Source organism: Trachypithecus francoisi, unplaced genomic scaffold (assembly GCF_009764315.1).
Source record: "Trachypithecus francoisi isolate TF-2019V2 unplaced genomic scaffold, Tfra_2.0 Lachesis_group4, whole genome shotgun sequence".
Taxonomy (NCBI): Eukaryota; Metazoa; Chordata; class Mammalia; order Primates; family Cercopithecidae; genus Trachypithecus; species Trachypithecus francoisi.
This window is the reverse complement of record NW_022681469.1, coordinates 119,607,484-119,628,481: the sequence shown is the minus strand read 5'-3', so window position 1 is coordinate 119,628,481 and position 20,998 is coordinate 119,607,484. Positions and strand designations below refer to the sequence as shown.

Below are 20,998 nucleotides of genomic sequence, written 5' to 3'. Positions count from 1 at the left end.
CGTTTCTCTGTCTCCAAGAGACAAGACTTCTGGACTCAGTTTCTCATCCATCAAACAAACATTGGCTGCTTTGGGTTAGTGTGTGCACCGTGTGCTTGGGGCCACCTCCTGGAGGGACTTCATTAAATGCTAGCTTCTTTCTCTCCAACATTTCTTTTTAATAATAAACTCAGAGGCCAAAGAAGAAAAGACCGATTAAAAAAAAAAAAATCAGCCTGGCACACATCACTATGACAAAAGTCAAAACACAACCAATAGGCTCCCTGCCACTCTTGGCAGGAGTTTCCAGTCTCCTGCCCAGGCTGGCTGTCCTCTGAGCCAGCCAGAGTCTGGCACTGCAGATCAGGGCAGCACAGAGCGGAGTAGGCAGTCACCTCCATCATCCTGCCCCTCATACTTCTGTTCATACATCCCAAGTCCTATTTGAGTCTCAATTAGTTGTAATGAACTAAGCCCCTTGGATCATAATTTATATACGATGCAGTAATGAGGCACACACTAATATTTTTTTTTTTTTTGAGATGGAGTCTCGCCCTGATGTCCAGGCTAGAGTGCAGTGGCAGAATCTCGGCTCACTGCAACCTTCGCTTCCCGGGTTCAAGCGATTCTCCTGCCTCAGCCTCCCGAGTAGCTGGGATTACAGGCGCCCGCCACCACGCCCAGCTAATTTTTGTGTTTTTTAAAAATTTTATTATTATTTTTTGAGAAGGAGTCTCACTCTGTCGCCCAGGCTGTAGTGCAGTGGTGTGATCTCGGCTCACTGCAACTTCTGCCTCCTGGATTCTGAAGTGATTCTCCTGCCTCAGCCTCCTGAGTAGCTGGGACTACAGGCACCCGCCACCACGCCTGGCTAATTTTTGTATTTTTAGTAGAGACGGGGTTTCACTATGTTGGCCAGGTTGGTCTCAAACTCCTGACCTCGTGATCTGCCCGCCTCGGGCTCCCAAAGTGCTGGGATCACAGGCGTGAGCCACCGTGCCCGGCCACTAAAATAATTTTTTTAATTCCCATATTTACTACATGAGACCAAAAATCCAGTTGTCCTTAGACCTAAACCTCTGAACGTGGGGACATATGCATTTAGACTGAAGCCCAGTGTGTATAGAAAATCAACAGATGGGCCTTCCTTTTTTCCAGACGGAGTCTCCCTCTGTTGCCCAGGCCGGAGTGCAGTGGCATGATCTCGGCTCACTGCAACCTCCACCTCCTGGGTTCAAGCCATCCTGGTGCCTCAGCCTCCCGAGTAGCTGGGATTACAGGTGTGAGCCACCGCGCCTGGCCAATAGATGGGCTTTCTGAGGTCACTACTACTCCTTGGCCTAAGGGCACCTATGAGTGAAGGGCAGTGACTGGGGGAGGCGTCCTCAGGTCTCTGTCCCCCATGCTCTGTGGAATCACAGCAGCCTCAAAGCTCCCTGTCAGGGAATTCAGTTCCTGAGTTGCAGGCTGTTTCTGCCTGCCCTGAGCAGCTAATCAGGCCATGTGCACATAAGCTAATTTGGGTTTCTTCCTTTCCTTTCAGCCCAGGATCCTGGGAGAGCAATTGCTTAAAAAAAAAAAAAAATCCCCCCCGGGAGAAGGGGCAGGAAGGCTATTGCAAATGGACCTCAAGGCATGATGCAGAAAGATTTCCTTTTATATAAAAAGCACCCTGGAATCAGAAGTCCTGAGAACTTACTGCCCACATGCTACATTCTGGGTTTTTTTGTTTGTTTCTTTTCTTTTTTTTGGAGACGGAATCTCGCTTTGTCACTCAGGCTGGAGTGCAGTGGCCGGATCTCAGCTCACTGCAAGCTCCGCCTCCCGGGTTTATGCCATTCTCCTGCCTCAGCCTCCCGAGTAGCTGAGACTACAGGCACCCGCCACCTCGCCCGGCTAGTTTTTTTGTATTTTTTAGTAGAGACGGGGTTTCACTGTGTTAGCCAGGATGGTCTCGATCTCCTGACCTCATGATCCGCCCGTCTCGGCTTCCCAAAGTGCTGGGATTACAGGCTTGAGCCACCGTGCCTGGCTGGAGTACAGTGGTACAATCATAGCTCACTGCAGCCTCAAACCCCTAGGCTCAAGTAATCCACTTGCCTCAGCCTCCAGTAGCTGGGGACTACAGGTACACTACCACTGTACTTGGCTAATTTTTTATTTTTGTAGAGATGAGGTCTAACTATGTTTTCCAGGCTGGTCTCCTGGCCTGAAGCAATCCTCCTGCCTCAGCCTCTCGAAATGCTGGGATTATAGGTGTGAGCCACCACACCCGGCCCTAAATTCTGGTTTGAATATACATGAAGGTGGCCAGGTGCGGAACCTCCTCCCTGTAATCCCAGCACTTTGGGAGGCAAAGGCGGGCAGATGGCTTGAGCCCAGGAGTTCGAGACCAGCCTGGGCAACATGGTGAAACCCCGTCTCTACAAAAACTATAAAAATTAGCTGGGTATGGTGGGGCACACCTGTGGTCCCAGTGACTTGGAAGGCTGAAGTGGGAGGCTCACTCAAACCTGGGAGGTTGAGACTGCAGTGAGCCATGATCATGCCACTGCACTGCAGCCTGGGAGACAGAGCAAGACCCTGTCTCAAAAACAAAACCAGAAAAAGCCAGGGATGGTGGCTTACGCCTGTAATCCTAGCACTTTGGGAGGCTGAGGAGGGTGGATCACCTGAAGTCAGGAGTTTGAGATCAACCTGGACTACATGGTGAAACTCTGCCTCTACTAAAAATATAAAAATTATCTGGGCGTGGTGGTGCACACCTGTAATCGCAGCTACTTGGGAGGCTGAGACAGGAGAATTGCTTGAACCTGGGAGGCGGAGGTTGCAGTGAGCTGAGATCACACCGTTGCACTCCAGCCTGGGCAACAAGAGTGAAACTCTATCTCAAAAATAAAAATAAAAATAAAAATAATGTACGTGAGGGAACTGGAAACTCAACAATCCCTGAGTACAATTTGCATGCAGGCAAGAGTCTGCTGCTAGCCATCCCTCCTACGAATTAATTCCTGTCATCTTGGGTACCCTCTGTCAGCCCCACAGGCAGTGGGGTTGGAGATCTCTGCCACTGAGAGGCTGGGGATCTGGGAAAGTCTTGGTTTGCTCACCTGTGAAATGCAGCCAGTATCAATCTAAGGGTGTTAAGGTGAAATGGAGTCACACAGGACCTGCATAAGACGTGGTACCCAGAGCCACTCAAAAGGCCCTTCCTGGCCCTGGTGGAGTGGGCACAGCCCACCTGGGTGTTGACCTCCTCAGAGGGGCTGGGAGGATGGGTTCAGCTGAAGGAAGAAGGGGTAGATGCTTAAGGAATTTCTAGATTTGGAGCAAAATTGACATTGGTGACAGCGACCTCTTTAGGGCCACCCCCTCTAGCCTTCCAGACCCCACTCTGGGAACTCCCACATTCTGGGGAAGTACTTGTTGGCACCGTTGCTAAAGTCTCGTTAAGACTGGCAGAAAGGGGGCTGCCACTGCTTCCCCAGGTGAGCTTCTGAGTTGGAGATGGGGGGATGGGCAGAGTTTCCCTTCAGGTCTGTGCCAGCCCCAGGGCACAGGGTCTGAGGTCCTGGGTCCCAGGAGCCCTGCACCCTAAGACATGTGTGGGTAAATCAAAGCCCGTTCTCTGCACCGAGGTCCCATCTCTCCAGGCCTGCTCTGTGGGGGGGACGCAGCCAGGTCAGCTCAGACCAGCTTCAGTTCTCCCTGATCACCGGGGCATGCTGCCCCTCTAACAGAGGGCCAAAGAGCTCCTTGGCCAGGTGACCCCTTCCTTGACTGCCCCAGGCATGCTCTCAGGGACAAGGGAAATGGCTTCCTGGGCTATATAACAGAAGTCAGCAAACGCCCAAGCCCTCTCCAGCCCGATCTTCCCGCCCCAGCAGGACAGGCAGGTGCCTACGTGGGTGTGCTGGGAGGAGCACAGGGCCTCCACAGCCTGGAGTCTGTTCTCAGCCACCAGGAGCTTCTCCCGCAATCTCTCGGCCTCCTGTTTGCTCTGGGCTTCTGCCCGCTGCAGCCGCTCATAGTCCAGCATCTTCTTCTCGGCCAGCGAGATCTGCTCCTTGAGGAACTCAATGGCCTGCGCCTGGCCCCGGTACTCCACGTCCAGCTTTTCCAGCTCGTGCACGCGCAGCTCGGCATCCCGGCGCTGGTCCTGGGCCTCCTGCAGCTCCAGCCGGTGCTGGCTGGCTTGCACCTCCAGCTGGGCCCGCCAGTGCCGCTGCAGCCCGGCCAGCTCCTCCTGGGCCTCCTGCAGCTTCTCCCGCAGGGCCTCCTTCTCCTTCACGTGCACGGCGGTCTCCAGGTCATGCTTGGCCTGCAAGTTACCCAGCTCCAGCTGGTGCTCCATCTTGATGCCCTCCATCACCGCCTTCAGCTCCCCGATCTCCTTCTGCTGGGCGCCTGGGCCCGAGTTCAGGGTGGCTTTGAGGTCCTCCAGGGACTTCTGGTGGTCCGAGGCCAGCGAGTCCAGTTTGGATTTCCAGTTGTCCATGAGCCCCATGTTCTCGCTGGTGGCCTGCTGAACCTTGTCCTTCAGGCCTGCCACCTCCTGTGCATACTTCTCGTTGGCCGCGCGGAGCTTGTCCACCTCCACCTGGTAGGCCTTCAGGGCCTTCTCGTATTTATCCCGCAGCACCCCGCTCTCCCTCTGGTGCTCCTTGCTGGCCGAGAGCAGGCGCTCCCGCAGCCGCAGGGTCTCGGCCGCGTCGGGGTGGTCCGGGGGCGGGGGGCCGGAGTGCAACAGGCACTGCTGGAGCTCCTCGATCTCACCGCGGCGCAGGGTGAGCTCCTCCTCCAGCTGCAGCACCCGGGACTTCTCGGCCACTGTGGTCAGCTGCGGGGAGAGAAGGAGGCAGGGATCAGCGGGTTGGCTGGCTGGCTGGCTGGCTGGCTGGAAGGCAAGGAGGGCACAATGGTGGGGGTCGGGGGGCCTCCACTAGAGGACACCAGCCCCAGCAGGTGGTCATGGGAAGGGAAAGGCGCCCACTCCCTCCTGAGTCTGGGCTGGACATAGAGGCCCTGCCCATCACAGCATCCAGAAAGATTCCCCTGGCTGTACCCCAAAGATTCAGAGCCAACTGTCGCCACTCCTCCACCTAGGTGGCTTGCACAAATTGGTGGTTAAAAGAAACCACCTACTTGAGGGTACAGCTTTTTTTTTTTTTTTTTTGAGTCTTGCTCTGTCACACAGGCTGGAATGCAGTGGTGTGATCTCAGCTCACTGTAACCTCCACTTTCCAGGTTCAAGCGATTCTCCTGCCTCAGCCTCCCGAGTAGCTGGGACTACAGGCACTCACCACCATGCGCCTGGGGAATTACTGTATTTTTTGGTATAGACGGCGTGTCACTCTTTTGCCTACGCTGGTCTCAAACTCCTAGCCTCAAGTGATCCACCCGCCTTGGCCTCCCAAAGTGTTGGGATTATAGGCGTGAGCCACAGCGCCCAGCCTTTTTTTTTTTTGAGACGGTGTCTTGCTCTGTCGCCCAGGCTGAAGTACAGTGGCCGCATCTCAGCTCACTGCAAGCTCCGCCTCCCGGGTTTACGCCATTCTCCTGCCTCAGCCTCCCGAGTAGCTGGGACTACACGCGCCCGCCACCACGCCCGGCTAGTTTTTTTTGTATTTTTTTTTTAAGTAGAGACGGGGTTTCACCGTGTTAGCCAGGATGGTCTCGATCTCCTGACCTCGTGATCCGCCTGTCTCGGCCTCCCAAAGTGCTGGGATTACAGGCTTGAGCCACCGTGCCCGGCCTTTTTTTTTTTTTTTTAAAGAGACAGGGGTCTAGCTATGTTGCCCAAGCTGGAGTGCAGCCACACAATAATAGCTCACTGCACCCTCAAATTCCTGGGCTCAAGCAATCTTCCTGCCTTAGCCTCAAGAGCAGCTGGGACTCTATGGGCATGAGCCACCATGCCCAACTGAGTTAGTGCTTTGTATTTTTATTAAGAAATTTTTTTATTGTTGTTAACGTTAAGAGCAGAGGCCAAAGTGAATTTTGCATTATCCTGCCCTAAGAAGGTCCCCAGCCAGGGGGCTGGCTGGAGGCAGTGGCCAAGAAGGGTCCAGTTTAATGCTTAAAGCAGAACAAGGTGCTCCCAGACCCATCTTTCAGCAAAAAACTCTTAGAGGCTCCATTCTCCAAAAAACCACCTTGATCATGTTGATGGTCATAGATAAGAAAATGAGATATTTTCAAGCTTTAAATCTATTACAAGCTTTAAACATTTTATTTCTGAAGGTATCCTTTAGTTCAATAAACCTATTTTTGTTTTGTTTTTCGGTTTTTGTTTTTTTTGAGATGGAGTCTCACTCTCTTGCCCAGGCTGGAGTGCAGTGGCGCGATCTCGGCTCACTACAACCTCCACCTCCCCAGTTCAAATGATTCTCCTGTTTCAGCCTCTCAAGTAGCTGGGACTACAGGTGTGTACCACCCCGCCCAGTTAATTTTTGTATTTTTAATAGAAATGGGGTGTCACCATGTTGGTCAGGCTGGTCTTGAACTCCTGACCTCAGATGACCTCAGGTGATTCACCCACTTTGGCCTCCCAAAGCGCTGGGATTACAGGTGTGAGCCACCACGCCCAGCCCTGTTTGTGTGTTTTCATCAGATTGAACCCCAGTTCAAGATGTATTTGGAGGGCTCCTGCTTATCCACGGTGACTGGGTCAGTTTGTGCGTTCAGTCTTCATGCACATGAGTGTGTACTGTACAAGCACATGGTCACTGAGCAATGGCCAGTGTGTGCAAATGGACACTGTGTGTCTCCGGACACCTGCACACATGCAAACAACCACTTGTGCACTGAGGCCAACGTGCAGAAACTGACCACTGCTCCTTCCACGCTACATACTGTTTACGGGGTGCTTTTCCAGTGATCACTTGCTGCCTGTTTTAGCTTCCTCTCAGGGGGACTGCTCGGGGGCCGGCCGGCTGTTCGGATATGAATGCCTGCAGAGTGCCGGGTCCCAGGCGTGCATGGTAAGCCTGGAGGGGACTGCGGGGCCTGGAACAGGGACTCAGAACCATGCCCTAGGACTCTGGAAGCCTCACCCACATGCAGAGCTGTTCCATGGCTCCGGAACCCATCATAGCCCCATTCCCTGGGGACACCTCCGCTCCCCCAAAAGTCCCACCACTTCCTCAGCCCCAGGTCCTTCAGCCCAGCCCCTCCTGCCCCCATGTTTCAGGCTCTCTGGGCGAGAGAATCTGGGAAGAGATTTGTAGTTCCTGACCTCTTTCCTCTCCCCAGCCTCCTCAGCTGGGGAGACAGGAGGCACGGATCAGTGGTTTCTGGGTCTGCCTCCATAGGGCGGGACATTCCCAAGGGTCCCAACACTTTGTCGTGGCAATGCATCGGGGCGGGGGGATTGGGGGGTCTCACAGGACGTTCTCAGCTGCTGGGGCCATGAGCTAGGAAGCCAAGTCTCAAAAAACAAAGACCACCCCCGCCCCCCAACTCCACCCCAATAAGCAACACTGAACCGGGGAACATATGCACATTTCTTTTTGTTTTGCTTTGTTTTTGAGGCGGAGTCTTGCTCTGTCACCCAGGCTGGAATGCAGTGGCATGATCTCAGCTCACTGCAACCTCCACTCCTGGGTTCAAGCGATTCTCCTGCCTCAGCCTCCCGAGTAGCTGGGATCATGGGCATGAGCCACTACGCCCAGCTAATTTTTGTATTTTTAGTAGAGATGGGGTTTCACCATGTTGGCCAGGCTGGTCTCGAACTCCTGACCTCAGGTGATCCACCCTCCTTGGCCTCCCAAAGTGCTGGGATTACAGGCGTGAACCACCGCGCCCGGCCACATAAGCACATTTCTAAATCTTGACTTCCCTCCTCCAAGGGGATGCAAAAGAAAAAAAAAAAAAGATGATAGCAGCTAAAGAAAGAGAGTCAATAATGAAACAGAGAAGCCGGAGAGGGCATCAAAGGGCAAGGTGGCTGGCGGGCCAGGCGGGTGCGGTGGCGCGGTGGTGCGGTTACCCTGTTGTCCGCTAATTCTCGGAGCAGCCGCTCGGCCTGCGCCTTCTCCAGTAGCAGGCTCTGTTCCAGCTCCCCAATGCGCGCGTGCTCCAGCTGCGTCTGGGTCTGGTCCACCCAGGGTGGACACGGTAGGGGGTGGGGGGCGGGGACGCAGGGAGGGGGGCACAGGGAAGAAGAAGCCGGAGAGAGAGAGAAAGAGAGAGAGAGAGAGAGAGAGGAGGCGTCATCTTCCGTGAACAAGGCGAGGAGAGTAGATTCATGAGCCAGAATTGCTCAGGGAAAGAGAAAGTCTGGGGAGGCGAGGGGCGTGGGGCCTGATGCCCACCCCTTGCTGTGTCCCGGCTGGGTCAGTGCAGGGCGGGGGGTGGGCTGCAGCCATCCTCCCTCGCCGGCCCCTACTTGGGGTAGCAATGGGCACCTCGCTTCTTTTCTGTCACCCCCCCACCCCCAACTAGCAGCCCTTGACCTTGAAGGTCCTCTTCAAGGACCCGCTCCTGGAGAGGGGCCCATCCTGTTCCTGTTCCCCTGCAGGCTGTCACTGGTTGTAGGCAAAGCATCCTGCACACAGGAGACCCCCAGGATGAGGAATAAATAAAGGACCCTGGGATTCCCGCTCGACATCCCCCCAGGACTGTGCTAAAAGTGCAAGAACCCATAACACGAAAGATGTTTCCAAAATGTACCCGACCCCTCGCGATTCTCTTGGCCCCAGCCTCCTTGGTGGAGGCTGGGCTGTGCCTCCCACCACCGGGCCCCATTGGTGCCCACCCCCCCCCCGGACCCCACAGAGGACGCCTGGTCTCCATAAATCACAAGGGCACTTTTGTTCCAGCTCGACAATATCCACTTCATCTGCTGACAAAGGCCAGCATTCTCAGGGTGTCAAGACTGGCTTTTGCATTTCACATAACAGATCTTGGAAGGGAAGCTGGGGAGGGTGAGGACATTTGGAGCGGTTTGGAGACCCAAGTTTATCTTAGGGAGAAGCCAGAGGGCCCTCTTTATACTCCAGGAGAGAAGGGGTTAAAGCAGCTACAGGGCAGTTCTGAAGGGGTGGGGCTTAGCGAAACAGCATCCAGGTGTGAAACCTGTAATAAAACCCCGGAAGCTTGTCCATTGGGGAAGGTGTAAATGGACATCACCTGATTAGAAATACTCCTGCAATTCATTAAGAGACATTGAGATGATTATGTCCTTTGGCCTATTTTATTTCTTGAATTTTCCTTAAGGAACAACAAAAAAAAGGTTCTCTCTCTCCTCTCCTCTCTCCTTCCATTTCTCTCTCTCCCTTCTCCTTCCCACTTTCTCCTTTCTCCCCACCCCACCCCACCCCGGTCTCTCTCCCTCCTTCTTTCTTTATCCCTCTCTCCCACCCTCTTTCTTTCCATTCCCCTCCCTGTCTCTCTCCTTCCCTCGTTTTCTCCCCCTCCCCTTCTCTTTTCCCCCCTCACTCTCCCTTCCTCTCTCCCCTCTCTGTCTCCCTCCCTCTCTCTTTCTCTCCTCTCCCTCCCTCCCGCGCCTCTCCCGCCTCCCTCCTGGCAGCATGTTCCAGTGCCAAGAAGAAGTCAGCATGTCTCTTCCAGAAAATCACAAGCTCCATCCCAGCCACTCCATCCCTGTCGGTGGGCACAACAGCCCTGCCTGGAACCCTCATAGATGGTGCATGATCCTACACACTGAACCAGTAGCCCGCACAGGCAAGAAAAAGCCTCCAGCTTCCCAGTTTCAAGGGCAACTTCATTTGGTCCCACTCCAAAGGACTCCTCCTCTCACTTTCTTTCTTTTTTTTTTGTTGAGACAGAGTTTCCCTCTTTCACCCAGGCTGGAATGTAGTGGTGCAATCGTGGCTCACTGCAACCTCCACCTACCAGGTTCAAGTGATTCTCCAGCCTCAGCCTCCCAAGTAGCTGGGATTGCAGGTGCCTACCATCATGCCCAGCTAATTTTTGTATTTTTGAGTAGAGACGGGGTTTCACCATGTTGGCTGATCTCGAACCCCTGACCTCAGGTGATCTGCCCGCCTCAGCCTCCCAAAGTGCTGGGATTACAGATGTGAGTCACCACGCCTGGCCCCTCAAAGGGTTTATATTCTGGGAGTGGAGGGGGATGCAAACCATAAAAGAATAGTGAAGATCATTCCAGATTGTGATGTGCACTATGAACAGAGCACTGGGGAGAGAGTAACTGGAATGAAGGTGAAATAGAGGAAACATGTAATTTATAGTGAGTCCTGAAGGACAAGAAGGACTCCTTGTACAAGGCAGGCGCCAGAGGAAGAGGCACAAGTGTTTCAGGCAGGGGAACTAGCATGTACAAAAGCTCAGAGGCAAGACACAACTTCTGGTGTTCCAGAAACAGAAAAGCCTGGTGTATGATAACTTAGGGGCAGGGGTGTGAGACAGGGCTGGGACAAGGTGGCGGGGTGGGGGGGTGGAGGGGGTTGGGCCCTGGGGGTCTTCTCTGCTTCTCTGGCCCACTCTACAGAGCCCAGATGATATCTAATGTCGCAGTGCTAGGTGTGTCAGCAGGAAAGGGGCAGGATCTGATTTACATTGTTATTTTTAAATTAGTTTTTCTTTTTTTTTTTGAGGCCGAGTCTCGCTCTGTCACCCAGGCTGGAGTGCAGTGGTAGAAGCCTGCCTCAGCAACCTCAGCCTCCTGGGTTCAAGCGATTCTCCTGCCTTAGCCTCCCGAGTAGCTGGAATTACAGGTGAGTGCCACCATGCCCAGCTAATTTTTGTACTTTTAGTAGAGATGGGGTTTCGCCATGTTAGCCAGGCTGGTTTGGAGTTCCTGACCTCGAATGATCCGCCCACCTTGGCTTCCCAAAGTGCTCGGATTACAGGCGTGAGCCACCACACCCAGCCATATTTTTAAACTTTTTATTTATTTATTTTTAGAGATGGGGTCTTGCTCTGTCACCCAGGCTGGAGTGCAGTGGCGCCATCATAGCTCACTGTAGCCTCAACCTCCTGGACTCAAAGGATCCTCCTGCCTCAGCCTCCCAAGTAGCTGGGACTACAGGCATGTGCTACCATGCCTGGTGAATTTTTTATTTTATTTATTTTGTTTCTTTGTTTCTACTTGTTTTTGAGACAGAGTCTCACTCTGTTGCCCAGGCTGGAGTGCAGTGGCATGATCTTGGTTCACTGCAACCTCCGCCTCCTGGGCTCAAGTGATTCTCCTGTCTCAGCTTCCTGAGTAGCTGGGATTACTAGTGCCCACCACCACGCCCAGCTAATTTTTGTATTTTTAGTAGAGACAGGGTTTCACCATGTTGGCCAGGCTGGTCTGAATCTCCTGACCTCAAGTGATCCACCTGCCTTGGCCTCCCAAAGTGCTGGGATGATAGGCGTGAGCCACTGCACCCAGTCAGAATACTTTAATTTTTGTGGAGATGGGGTCTCACTATGCTGCCCAGACTGGTCTCTAACTCCTGGCCTCAAGTAACCCTTCCACCTCTACCTCCCAAGTATTGGGATTGCAGGTGTGAGCCACCGCACCCGGTCTGATTTACATTTTTAAAATATTTGGCCATATGACGTGTGGGATGTGGGAGGGGGCCCTGGGTCAGGGCATGCCTGAAATAAGACTGGCGGTGAGTTGGTAACTGTTGAAGCTGAGTGATGGGTAAATGAAAGGTCATTATACTGTCTTCTCTATTTTTGTATAGGCTTAAAAATTTCCAACATTAAAAATGAAATAGATATTAAAAAAAAAGATTAGATTCAGTGTGGAGAATGGACTTTGGAGGAACAGAAGACTAAGGAGAGGGCTATCTATGGCATGGGGCCTGGCTCAGGGAGGCAGCTGTGGGTATGTGCGTCATTTTGGAGACAAGGTCAAAAGGAATTTTTTGTTTTCTATTTTTTAAATTTTTTAACTTTTATTTTATTTATTTATTTATTTTTGAGACGAGTCTCGCACTGTCGCCCAGGCTGGAGTGCAATGACACAATCTCAGGTCACTGCAAGCTCCGCCTCCCAGGTTCAAGCAATTCTCCTATCTCAAGCCTCCTGGGTAGCTGGGATTACAGGCACCCACCACCACGCCCGGCTAATTTTTTGTATTTTTAGTAGAGATGGAGTTTCACTATGTTGGTCAGGCTGGTCTCAAACTCCTGACCTCATGATCCGCCCGCCTCGGTCTCCCAAAGTGCTGTGATTACAGACGTGAGCCACCACGCCCAGCCTTTATTTTTTGAGACAAGGTCTTGCTCTTGCTTTGTTGCCCAGGCTGGAGTGCAGTGGTGTGATCACAGCTCACTGCAGCCTCAGCTGTCCGGGCTCAAGCGATCCTCCCACCTCAGCCTCCCAAGTAGCTGGGACCATAGGCATGCATTACCATACCTGGATAATTTTTCCATTGTTGGTAGAGACAAGGTTTCCCTATGTTGCCCAGGCTGGTCTCAAACTCCTGGGCTTAATCAATTCTCCCGCCCTGGCTTCCCAAAGTGCTTGGATTACAAGCATGTGCCACCATGCCTGCCTTATTTTTTTATATTTTTTGTAGAAACAGGGGCTTGCTATGTTGCCCAGGCTGATCTAAAACTCCTGGGCTCAAGCAGTCTTCCTGTATCAGGCTCCCAAAGCACTGGGATTACAGGTGTGAGCCACCATGCCCAGCCAACTGTGTGGATTTGGGGGCCAATTCCTGAGATGGGAACTGTAAGGGGGGTGGTGTTAGGGGAGGCCTGGATAGATGTGGTTAGGACATGTTCCATTTGGGCTGCAGTCCTGGGTTGAATAGTGTCCTCTTAAATTTCATGCCCACTCAGAACCTCAGGATGTGACCTTAGCCAGGCATGGTGGTTCACACCTATAATCCCAGAATTTTGAGAGGCTAGGGTGGGAGGATCGCTTGAGCTCAGAAGTTTGAGACCAGCCTGGGCAATATAGCGAGATCCCATCTCTATAAAAATCAAACAAAATAAAGAATGAATGTGACCTTGTTTGGAATAGGGTCTTGCACATGTAGTTAGTTAAAATGAGGTCATATTGGATTAGGATTGGATTAGAGTGGGCCCTAAATCCAGTGACTGCTGTCTCCATAAGATGGTCAAGTGAAATGCCACAAAGGGAAGGTGGCAAAGTGACAGGAGGCAGGGACTGGCCTGATGCAGTTATACAGGCCAAGGAACACCAAGAGCTGCCAGCAATCCTACTGGAAGCTAGATTGGAATAGATTCTCCAACACTGATTTCAGACTTTTTTTTTTTCTTTTTTTGAGAAGGAGTCTCACTCTGCTGTCCAGGCTGAAGTACAGTGGTGCAATCTTGGCTCACCGTAACCTCCGCCTCCCGAGTTCAAGTCTCCAGAGTAGCTGGGATTACAGGCACCCACCACCATGCCCAACTAATTTTGTATTTTTAGTAGAGGCAGTGTTTCACCACATTGGCCAGGCTGGTCTAGAACTCCTGACCTCAAGTGATCCGCCTGCTTTGGCCTCCCAAAGTGTTGGGATTACAGGAATGAGCCACCGCGCCCAGCCTTGATTTTAGACTTCTGGCTTCCAGAACTTCGAGGGCATATGTTTGTATTGTTTTAAGCCACACATTTGCGGCCATGCGTTACTGCAGCCCCAGGAAATTGATACAGGTGCTTACTTCTTCCTCAATTGGGTGGAGATGTCAAGTGGGCATGGTAGAGGGAGCTTGGGGAAGACTGTGGGACTCATAGGGACTCATCCAGGGCACAGAGGCCACAGTCTGGAAGCTCTCAGGGCGAGTGTGGACAAGGGGTGAAGGGCCTGGGACTGAGCTCTTGGATGCGCCAGTGTTCAGAGAACAGGAAGGAGGAGAAGCCAGCAGAAGAGACGGGGGAGTTGGAATGGGGGCGTCTCATTGTGCAGCTGGGGGAGTGTGGACAGGAGGGAAGACCATGAGCCTGATAAACTCCTGAGGAGTTCTGCAATAAAGGCAGGCAGAGAGGTGGGGTGACAAAGCTGGAGGGGACCAGGAGGTCAAGGAGGGGCTCTGGTTTTTATTTCTGACTTTTAAGATGGGTGGGGGCCAGATGTGATGGCTCATGCATGTAATCCCAGCCCTTTGGGAGGCCGAGGCAGGAGAATTGCTTGAACCTAGGAGTTTGAGACCCATTTGGGCAACATAGTGATACCCCGCCTCTACCAAAAAAAAAAAAAAAAAAAATTAGCCTGGTGTGGGGGCACACGCCTGTAGTCCCAGCTACTTGAGAGGCTGAGGCAAAGCCTCACTTGAGCCCAGGAAGTGGAGGCTTCAGTGAGCCCAGATCGTGCCACTGTACTCCAGTCTGGGCAACAGAGTGAGAGCCTGTGTCCAAAAATAAAAGGGTGAGGATGATGAAGGGATGAGTGGGACTTTGGTCATTTTGCCTTCTGGTTGCCATGAATGTGATCACAATTCAGTTTGGTACAATAAAACGTCGAGTGAGGATTCTGCAACCCTTTGGACTGAATTAGCTGTCTGTCACTGTCTGTCCCGCCTTCTGCCTATCCCGGCCAGGGCCGATTGGATCCGGGGTGGACCCCTATCCAGAGCCAGCCAGCCCATTGGCTATCACTGGGACCAATCAGAGCCTCTCTCGATGACAGCTGGTAGGTAGTGGGCGGGGCTGGGAGAAGAGCAAGCTGGGAGACACAGTGGGAAACAGACAGGAGCCTGACCCCAGACACAGATGGGAGGGAGGCCCCGAGCAAGGGGCACATGGATGGGCTTAGCTCCTGATGCTGCTTCTGGCTCCAGTCCCCTAAACGGCCTGCCCTGCTGTGACCTTTCCTACAGCCCTTCAGTAAGCCCCCATGGTGACTGCAGCTGGCACAAGGGGTCTCTGTTCCTGGCAAACAGAGGTGCTTTTCCCAGAACCCCATCCAACCCCTGCAGGAGAGCAGCTGCCAATGGAAAAGTCAGCCAGGAGCAACCACATGGCCTGCCCCTTGGCTAAGAGGGAAACTTAATCAGAACATGCCGAGCTGGGCTGAGGCTCTGACGCCTGGTTGTGCCCCAACATCCATTTTTTTTTTTTTTTTGAGACAGTCTCACACACACACACACACACAAAGCAAAACAAAACAAAACAAAAAACAAAAAAAGCACAGGTACAATCATAGCTCACTGGAGCCTCCATCTCCCAGACTCAAGCGATCCTCTAGCCTCAGCCTCCCCAAGTAGCTGGGACCACAGGTGCACATGACCAAGCTCGGCTTTTTAAATTTTTTGTAGAGATGTGGTCTTGCTACGTTGCCCAGGCTGGTCTTGAACTCCTGGGCTCAAGTGATCCTCTGCCTTGGCCTCCTGAAGTGCTGGGATTATAGGTGTGAGCCACCATGCCCAGCTCCATTGGTCTCTGAGCCTCAGTTTTCCTACCTACAAATTCTGTGACTCAGCAAACTACTTTCAGCCAAAATTTTACCTGGAATCCAAGATGAACGAAGGGGCACCTTCAGGGCTACTGCCTAAGAAGAAGGGACAAGGGACCTCAGCCACTCTATCCTGGGGCCCAGCCCTCCATCTGCCCTGCCCTGGGTTCATCCTGCCCACCCCATCCAGCTGCTGACACAGGGAGCACAGCTTCCCTGGGGGGGCTCCTGGGGCTGAGCTACTCACACCTCAGACACTAGACCTTTGATCATTCCCCATTTTCCCCCAACCAGCCCCTTCCCCCAGGGTCCTGGAGTTGCTGCTGGACCTCATGACTATCTGCCCTAGCAGGGGCCAGGGACTGGTGCAGAGAGTGCCCAGGGAAGGAGCCTCTGACTGTTACCTCCAGGTCTCCCTTGGTGATGGACTCCTCCTCCACGCGGAACTGCAGATCCTCCACCTTCCTGCAGGGGAGGGAAAGAGGTAGCTGACCTGTCTTTGCCCAGAGCAACAGGATTCACCGAGTGAGCAACAGCGGAGAAGAGGCAGGCCATCAGAATGGCCCACAGTCCAGAGGCAAGCCCATCAAAATGGCCCACAGTCCTGGAAAGCTCTAGACCTCCCAACCTGCTGTCCTGCACTCTAGGAAGAACTACAAATAACTCCAGAATGGGAGTGTTTAAGGCAACACCCTTCCTCCTCAGGGTGGGGGAAATAAAATAAAGGACAGGGTGGCCCGGGGATGTGAGTGACAACATTGTTTTCTTTCCTTTCTTCCTTCCTTCCCCTTCCCCTCCCTTCCTCCCTTCCTCCCTCCCTTCCTTCCCTCCCTCCCTCCCTTCCTTCCTTCCTTCCCTCCCTCCCTCCCTTCCTCCCTCCCTCCCTTTCTCTCTCTCTCTCTCTCTCTGTCTTTCTTTTTGACAGAGTCTCCCTCTGTTGCCCAGGTTGGAGTGCAGTGGCATGATCTCGGCTCACTGAAGCCTTTGCCTCCCGGGTTCAAGCGATTCTCCTGCCTCAGCTTCCCAAGTAGCTGGGATTACAGGCATGCGCCACTGGGCACGCAACCTCAATACAAAATTTTTGTATTTTTAGTAGAGACGGGGTTTTGCCATGTTGGCCAGACTGGTCTCAAACTCCTGGCCTCAACTGATCCGCCCACTTCAGCCTCCCAAAGTGCTGGGATTACAGGCGTGAGCCTCCACGCCCAGCTGACAACACTGTTTTCATCACTGCGGGGAACAGACACCCACAAGGAACAAGCTGTGGGGAGGAAGGAAAGGAGAGGGGGAAAGTGGGCTTCCTTTGCTGTTGATCCCGTTCTCATCACAGGCCTCAAAATTGGGGGCCAGAGGCCCAATCCCCACTCTCAGGACTGCCCCTGGATGTGGAATGTCCAGGCATTCAGGGCTGCCCTCAGGGAGACACACTCAGCCACACACCTGTCAAGACAGCGCAGGGGAGAGACACAGGTCCACTCCACCTTACAGCCACACATAGGAGCTCAAAGCTGGGCCAGGCATGGTGGCTCACGCCCATAATCCCAAAACTTTGGGAGGCCGAGGCAAGCGGATCACCTGAGGTCGGGAGTTTGAGACCAGCCTGACCAACATGGAGAAACTCTGTCTCTACTAAAAATACAAAATTAGCTGGGCATGGTGGCGCATGCCTGTAATCTCAGCTACTCAGGAGGTTGAGGCAGGAGAATCGCTTGAATCCAAGAGACAGAGGTTGCGGTGAGCCAAGATTGCACCATTGCACTCCAGCCTGGGCAACAAGAGCAAAACTCTGTCTCAGAAAAAAAAAAAAAAAAAAAAACTCAAAGCTGCTCTTCCTAGGGCTTCCTAACAGCTCTCAGCATAGCAATGAGGAATGAGGCCCAGAGAGGGCAAGGGACCTGCCCAAGGCCACACAGCAAGCGCAGGACAATACAGAGACTTCCACCCAGGCCCCTTCTGAACACAACTCCATGATGCCTTCAAGATCTGTGTTTGTGGCTGAGCACAGTGGCTCGTGCCTGTAATCCCAGCACTTTGGGAGGCCGAGGCAGGCGGATCACTTGAGTCCAGGAGTTCAAGACCAACCTGGGCAACATGGTGTAACCCCATCTTTACTAAAAATATAAAAATTAGCCAGGCATGGTGGCATGAGCCTGTAATCCCAGCTATTCAGGAGGCTGAGGCAGGAGGAGAATTGCTTGCACCCGGAAGTGGAGGTTGCAGTGAGCCAAGATCACACCACTGTACTCCAGCCTGGGTGACAGAGCAAGACTCCATCTTAAAAAAAAAAAAAAAGAAAAAAAAGATCAGTGTTTGTTTGTTGGTGTCAGGCACGTTGCCATGGGAACCAGATGTGTGGGCCCCTACGGCTGTCTCAGGCAGATATAAATACACCCTCATCTCCCTGAATCCGACAGTATCAACAGCTTATGGAGCACAGGTGCTAGCTGAAAGCTCACAGAACAGACCCAAGTAGGGGTGCTGGGGATGGGGCTGGCTGCTGCCTGGGGACAGGGGAGGGAGATGTAGGTATCTGGGCATCATCTAGGAGGTAAAGAGGATCCTGGGCCAAGGCAAACCTCTGTCCACTGTCAGCTTTGTGTCCTACGAGGAGGTGACCCAGGACCGAGTCGGCCAGAGTCCCTGCCGCCTGGTGTCTTTGGTTGGAGGGCTGCAAGGGAGATGGGTCCCGCTTGTGCCTTTTTTTTTTTTTTTTTTTTTGAGGCAGAGTCTCGCTCTGTCACCCAGCTGGACTGTAGTGGCGCTATCTCAGCTCACTGCAACCTCCACCTCTGGGGTTCAAGTGATTCTCCTGCCTCTGCCTCCCGAGTAGCTGGGATTACAGGCGCCCACCACCACGCCTGGCTAATTTTCGTGTTTTTAGTAGAGATGGGGTTTCACCATGTTGTTCAGGCCGGTCTCTAACTCCTGACCTCAGGTGATCCGCCCGCCTTGGCCTCCCAAAGTGCTGAGATTACAGGTGTGAGCCACTGCACCTGGCCAGTTGTGGCACTGAAAGCGATGACACCAGCGAAGCATGCAGCCCAGGGCTGACACCTGGACACAGGGCGTTTCAGGAGTCCCTTGGCTGCTGTTTCTCTTAGCCTCAGCTTCCTGGTGTGTAAAATGGGAATGGATACAAAAAATTAGCTGTGCATGATGGTGTGTGCCTATAGTCCTAGCTACCTGGGAGGCTGAGGTGGGAGGATTGCATGAGTCCGGGAGATTGAGGCTTCATTGGGCCATGGCCAAGCTACTGCACTCCAGCCTGAGTGACAGAGCAAGACTGTACTGTTTTCTCAAAAGAGAAAAATAAAGGAGGCCGGGCACGGTGGCTCACGGCTGTAATCCCAGCACTTTGGGAGGCTGAGGCGGGTGGATCACTCGAGGTCAGGAGTTCGAGACCAGCCTGGCCAATATGGTGAAACCCCGTCTCTACTAAAAATACAAAAATAAGCCGGGCATGGTGGCACACGCCTGTAATCCCAGCTACTCAGGAGGCTGAGGCAGGAGAATCACTTGAACCTGGGAGGTGGAGATTGCAGTGAGCCGAGATTGCAGCACTGCACTCCAGCCTGGGCAACAAGAGCAAGACTCCATCTAAAAGAAAGAAGGGAGGGAAGGAAGAAAAGGAGGGAGGGAGGGAGGGAGGGAGGGAGGAAGGAAGGAAGGAAGGAAGGAAGGAAGGAAGGAAGGAAGGAAACAAAAAACAAAAAAACCCAAAAACAAAAACAGAAATGGAGTCCCAGGATAGGAGCTGTGAGTTCCACCCACGGTCTCAGCCCTGGGTTGGGGAGGGGCGCACTGTGTGAACAGTGGAGGGGTGGGACATTTAACCTTCTTCCCGGAGCGTGGCTCCCCAGGGACACCTGGTGTGATAACCAACCTCCCTTCCACCGCTGCCAGCTATTATCTTCTCAATATTCTGCTGGAGAGTGCAGGAACAATGAACTCTATGCAATGAACAAATGTGGTGTTCCAAGGCCGGGCGCAACAGTTCATGCCTGCACTTTGGGAGGCTGAGGAGGGTGGAGAGCCTGAGGTCAGGAGTTCGAGACCAGCCTGGCCAACATGCCCAAACCCCATCTCTACAACAAATATAAAAATTAACCAGGTGTGGTGGGGGACGCCTGTGATCCCAGCTACCCAGGAGGCTGAGATGGGAGGATCGCTTGAACCCGGGAGGTCAAGGCTGCAGTGAGCTGTGATCATGGCTCTATACTCCAGCCTGGTGAGACCCTGTTTCAAAAAAAGTTTAAATATGTGGTTTCCCTCTGTGCCTGGCACCATGCTGGGTGCTTTACTCCAGTTATATGAAGAGTTCTTCCAACGGCCTGCAGAAGACAGGACCAGTACCTCACTTTACAGATGGGAAGACTGAGGCCCAAGAGCTCATGTCACCAGTCCAGGGTGATGCAGCCAGGCGGTGGCAGGGGCAGGACTGGAACCTGGGTCTGCAGTTCTCAAACCTGCCCTCTTCCTCGTCCTCCTTAAGGGGGATCAGGGAGAATGTCCTCCCAGGGTGAGGGTGGGCCAGCACGTACCTCCTCTCCTCCTCCAGCTGGTTGGACAGGTCCACCTTCTCTTTCCGCACGCTCTCCACCAGCAACCGGGCTCGCTGCAGCTTTTCCTCGGCTTCTGCAACATACTGAGCCCCCGAGGAAGGCCAAAACAGGGTCAGCATGCTCTGGGGTGTGGGGTCCACGTTGGGAGTGTAGTGGGAGAGAGGCAAGGAGCCGGGCCTGGAACCCCAGTCACCCCGACTTCCCTGCTGGCACCTGCCGGGCATGCACAGTGGGCCTAGGTGTGAAGGAAGGGACCCAGCAGGAAAAAGAGAGGCAGAGGCAAGACCCTCAGGCCCACCTGCCCTCTGTACCTGCAACCCCCCCACGACCCACAAGAGCCTAAGACCTGTTATCTTGCAAATCTGTTGTCTTGTCTGTGCCCCATCAAAGCACAGCCATGAACTTGGCCTTATTAATCCTGGCATCCAAGGAGGGGCAGGCCAGACCCCAGATGGGGACAGAGGCCCAGGAGGGAGCTCCCCCACGGGAGACAAAGATCAGAGAAAAAACCAGACACAAGCCAGCGGCAGCCCCAAGGCCTGGGGCAGAGTCACTTCCCTGAAATACAACCCTAGAATCTGCTCAAAAGAATAATCCGGGCCGGGCGCGGTGGCTCAAGCCTGTAATCCCAGCACTTTGGAAGGCCGAGACGGGCGGATCACGAGGTCGGGAGATCGAGACCATCCTGGCTAACACGGTGAAACCCCATCTCTACTAAAAAAATACAAAAAATTAGCCGGGCGAGATGGCGGGCGCCTGTAGTCCTAGCTACTCGGGAGGCTGAGGCGAGAGAATGGCGTAAACCCAGGAGGCGGAGCTTGCAGTGAGCTGACATCCGGCCACTGCACTCCAGCCTGGGCGACAGAGCGAGACTCCGTCTCAAAAAAAAAAAAAAAAAAGATTAATCTGAAATATAGACAGTCATACATTAAAAAATATATTTACTGCAGTGGTATGTAGAAAGAGTGAAAAATTGGCTGAGTGCGGTGGCTCACGCCTGTAATCCTAGTATTTTGGGAGGCCGAGGCGGGCAGATCACTTGAGGCCAGGAGTTCAAGACCAGCCTGGCCAACATGGTGAAACCCCGTCTCTACTAAAAATGCAAAAATTAGATTAGCTGGGCCCGGTGGCA

The 20,998-nt window shown here is 53.2% G+C and overlaps 1 protein-coding gene across 3 annotated transcripts in view; it reads right to left on the bottom strand.

Annotated features, from left to right (window-relative positions):
- The window catches only part of CLIP2 (CAP-Gly domain containing linker protein 2), a 109,412-nt gene that overhangs the window by 23,902 nt on the left and 64,512 nt on the right, over nt 1–20,998 (bottom strand). For 2 of the 3 annotated variants that reach the window (XR_004432864.1, XM_033192890.1), the window contains exons 7-10: nt 19,846–19,949; nt 15,709–15,769; nt 7,970–8,074; nt 3,884–4,819 (exon numbers count right to left, since the gene is read on the bottom strand). Coding sequence is in view for 2 of the 3 variants with exons in the window: in XM_033192890.1 (XP_033048781.1) it covers nt 3,884–4,819; nt 7,970–8,074; nt 15,709–15,769; nt 19,846–19,949 (1,206 nt within the window). In the remaining variant the exon portion in view is untranslated. The remainder of the gene's footprint in view (nt 1–3,883; nt 4,820–7,969; nt 8,075–15,708; nt 15,770–19,845; nt 19,950–20,998) is intronic. The other variant, XM_033192891.1, reaches the window with a different exon arrangement.